The following is a 4,129-nucleotide window of genomic DNA, read 5'->3' as shown; positions in this document are numbered from 1 at the left end:
TCATATTGACTTTAAGATTTTTAAACCATGTTCCAATTGAAGATGTCCAATATTCAGTCTGGTGATCAGAAAAAGTCTAGAGTGGAGAAACAGAATTGTGAGTTACCAAGCAGAGTATACAGACTGGTCAAAGCCAGTTGCCATCAGGTTGATTGTGATTTAGATCAATCCCATGTGTATCAGATAGAACTGTGCTCTATAGGATATTCAGTGACTGGTTTTTTGGAAGTAGATTGCCAGGAATTTCTTTCAAGGTGACTCTAGATAGACTCACACTGTCAGTCTTTCTATTAACAACCGAGCATGTTAACTGTTGTTTTCAACAGTCAGCCATCTAGGTATGTAAGGGATACCAATTCTAGCCCATAGGAACAGAGAATAATTAGGGTCTGAGTAGGTAAGGCAATTCCCTTATTTTCCCACTACTAGTATACTCAGTAGGAGCTCTGGTAGCATAGTGGCTAAGACACTTGACTGCTAACCAGAAGGCTGGCGGTTCAAATCCACCAGCCACTCCTCGGAAGGAAGATGGGGCAATCTACTTCCGTAGTGATACTGCCTCGGAAACCCAAGGAGGGGTCGCTATGATTTGGGTCTGACTCGACGGCACATAACAACAACAACAACAGTATACTCAGTGGAAGCTCTGGTAGCATAGTGCCTAAGGCACTTGACTGCTAAGGAAAAGGCTGGCGGTTCAAACCCACCAACTATCTCTCGAGAGGAAGGTTGGGCAATCTCCTTCCATAGCGATAGTGCCTCAGCAACCCAAGGAGGGGTCACTATGCGTCGGGCCCGACTCGATGTCACATAACAACAATAACAACAGTATACTTAGTGGGAGCTCTGGTAGCATAGTGCCTAAGTCACTAGACTGCTAACCAGAAGGCTGGCAGTTCAAACCCACCAGCCACTCCTCGGAAGGAAGGTTGGGCAATCTCCTTCCATAGTGATACCACTTCAGAAACCCAAGGAGGGGTCGCTATGAGTCGAGTTGGACTCCATGGCATATAACAACAACTACAATATACTCAGTGGAACAAAGAGAGTTTATAAACAATTTTTTCTCCTTTATTAACTGATTTTTGGTTCTATATATAGAAGTGATAAGCAGGTGACTTCAGAAGCCTGTAATTGAAACGTGGGCATGGTTAGCATGAAGTAGGGCTATTTGTGCCAGTTAGTTATTCTCTCTTTCCTCAGAGTTGTTAACTAAGGGTCAAATCATTGGATTTCAGCTTGTGGTATCTTAACATAGAATTGTCTTTAGGAACCCTTAACTGAAAAGATTCCTTTCTATATACTATCTTACATGTGGAACAGTTATCTGGATTTTCTTTAGAGATTGAGAAAACTGTAAGGATTAGTTTGAGGATACTCTCATTATCATTTTTTATGAGAAAAGAGACAGAAAATGAGCTAAATACTATTCAGGGAAAACCGAGGTATTTCTGGTCCCTGGGCAATTATGATTAATCCATTCAACAATAGTGGTTACCACCAGCCAGATACTGAATTACAAACATACACTTCAGTTTTGGCTTCTAGGAGATCAAAGCCTATCATTTAACTCGAAAATAGTTTTATGGAAAATAGTTTTCCCTTAACTAGGTGCTTCATTAGCTTATATAGTCATGCTTCAGTTATTACTAAAAATATTAATAAGCATGATAGAAAATCAAACATTAATCTCAAAAAACTAAGAGGTCAGTCGCTTTCAAAGAGACAAAAGGTTAATTTAATCAAGATTTCTCTCATTTTGAAACTTTGTCTGGAAAAATTTGAACAGTGTATTTGTTTCCTTTGTCTCTTTTACTGTGGTGCTATACCTCATAGGCCTTATTTTGGGAGGTGGTGACTGACTTTGATGTGGTTTTCCAGGAAGAGGATGGTGATTTTTATTTTTTATAAATTCAAGCCAGGAGACCCCCAGAGGCAAACGATGGTAACTAAGTACCTTAGTGAACACACAATCTGATAAAGCAGGTGTGGTATCTTTGACAGTACGGGGTGAGGATGGTACAGAGGGAGTAGAAGAGGAGGATGAGGATGAAGAGGAGGAGGAAGAAGAGGAGGATGGGCTCTGAGGCTTCAGCTGAGAACTGTTCCTTTTTTTAACATACAGCAGCCAGTCAATAGTCTGAGGCTGTTCATTTATAACTTTGTTTTGAGCAGCTACTGTCAAACACTTTTTCTTTGTATTGGGTCCATGGATTATATCAGGTTCAGAGGTGGGGACAATCTGTGATATTTTCTCCATTCCTTCAAGGTTGTCTTCAGGGACTTGATCAAGCCGTTTTTCTTTCACTGGCAAAGATGAGACAGATGTCTCTCGCAGAGAAAGGACGAAAACTAATTTTACCTTGATTTCTCCCTCAGAATTGGGCTCAGGTGTTGGTATGACAAACAGTGTTGCAGCACGAGGATCTTTCCTTCCTGTAAGATGGTTACAATGAAATTTTATGCAGGAAGCACAAACTAAACAAACCATATAACTTGATGAAATACGAGGACCAGGATGAGGATTTGGCTTTCCCCTCATCCTTCGAAAGAGAATCTGTCTAGAGAGATCCCTCTGAATTTTAGTCTTGGAAATAGAATTGATAATTTTATTTACAACATTTTCAGGGATAGTTCCACCTTTCACAATGCAGGGATGAATATAATCTGAAGTCCATGATATTTCTTTATTTGATTCTGTGTTTGCACAAAGGTCATAACTTCTTTTACTATGGTGTTTGGAGACCAATGTGGAAGCAGCTATGTCCTTGATGCAGTGTTCAGACCTTGATAATGACTGATCTGAATTATTTTGTTTGAGTTGATGTGGTGGTGAATTTGTGGCTCCACTTTTGGCACTTGTTGGTGATGCGGTTTTCTGAAGCTTACAATGACAAACTGGTGAACTTAGGGTCTGGCAGTTACAGTCAAATGTAAGTATTGTCTGAGATTTGGATTGGAACAATGGCAAACTCTGAGTCTGGTGGACAGAAAGTGGTAAAGTTTTTTTCCAAGATTTTGACTGGTACAATGGTAAGCTCAGAACACTGGGATTAGAGTTCAATACAGATGATTTCTGAGGTCTGGAATCAGGTAACAATGAGCTAAGGGTCATTTGACGGGGTTCCAGTGAGTAGGATGTCCAAAGAAAGTCATTTGTTTGAGGTTTGGAGTTGAGTAATGGTGAGCTCAGAGATCTCTGATTGTGCTCCAATAAAGATGTCCAAAGACAGTTCGGTGATGTTTTTTGAGGCTTGGATGGAGGTAATCTTGAACTAAGGGCTCTTTGATTGGGTCCCAAAGAAGACGATGTCCAAAGGATATCTAGGGAAGGTGTTTCTTGAGGTTGCAGGGAGGATAATGATGAACTCAAAATTCTTTTATTAGACTTCATTGTAGGTGATGTCCAGCAGAAGTCCGGAAAATATATGGTCTGAGAATTAAGGAGTGGTAATGATGAACTTAGGGTTGTTTGATTGTGGTCCAATGATGATGGTGTCATTTTGAAGTCAAGTAAAGATGGTGTCTGAGGTTTGAGGTAGGGCAAAGGTGATCTCAAGGGTCTCTGATTATAATCCAGTGAAGGAATTTTCCAGGGGAGGTCTAGTGAAGGTGTGGCCTTATGTTTCAGATTGGATAATGGTGGTTTCAGAATTCTGTTAGAGAGGCTTTTTGGAATTTTGTCCTGAGACTTGGGAAATGGTGATACTGAACAGCTCTGAACATTCTGATTAGAGCCCAGGGGAGGCACTGCTGATTGACTGCTGTATGATTCCACTCTGGTCAGAGGTTGGTTATTGAGTTGACTTAGTTTATCACCTGTATATTGATGTGTTAATGAATTGGTTGTGGCCAGTTGGTAAGAGGGAAATAATGGCATAAGATGTTGGCCATAATATGCTAATGGCACCATCTTGTGCTTCTAGTAGAAGTCTTTTTGAAAGCAGTTGGCTTGTCGAATGCTTTAATAACTGTTAGTCTTTTAGCTGGATTCCATGGGAAATGGACATTTAAATAAATACTATTTATTACTTTTTAACTTCTTCTTTGTGACCTCCCTTTTGATTCGCAAATATTATAGGATGTGTCGGAATTGAGATATAGATGAAGTTGAAAAAATGATCACTAT

At 40.1% G+C, this 4,129-nt stretch overlaps 1 protein-coding gene across 1 annotated transcript; it reads right to left on the bottom strand.

The window, feature by feature from the left end:
- Positions 1-1,738: 1,738 nt before the first annotated feature.
- On the bottom strand, positions 1,739-3,913 carry LOC122151308 (casein kinase 2 subunit alpha' interacting protein). The gene has a single exon (XM_042782590.1). The coding sequence runs from the start codon at positions 3,911-3,913 to the stop codon at positions 1,739-1,741; it is 2,175 nt and encodes a 724-aa protein (XP_042638524.1).
- Positions 3,914-4,129: the final 216 nt, after the last annotated feature.

Source organism: Orycteropus afer, unplaced genomic scaffold (assembly GCF_000298275.1).
Source record: "Orycteropus afer afer isolate SDZICR_OR568_19922 unplaced genomic scaffold, OryAfe1.0 scaffold00383, whole genome shotgun sequence".
Taxonomy (NCBI): domain Eukaryota; kingdom Metazoa; phylum Chordata; class Mammalia; order Tubulidentata; family Orycteropodidae; genus Orycteropus; species Orycteropus afer.
This window is presented reverse-complemented; position numbering and strand designations above follow the sequence as displayed.

Coding starts and splice junctions, on each gene's coding strand:
- LOC122151308 (XM_042782590.1), bottom strand. CDS start 3,913: ATGGTGCCATTAGCATATTATGGCCAACATCTTATGCCATTATTTCCC.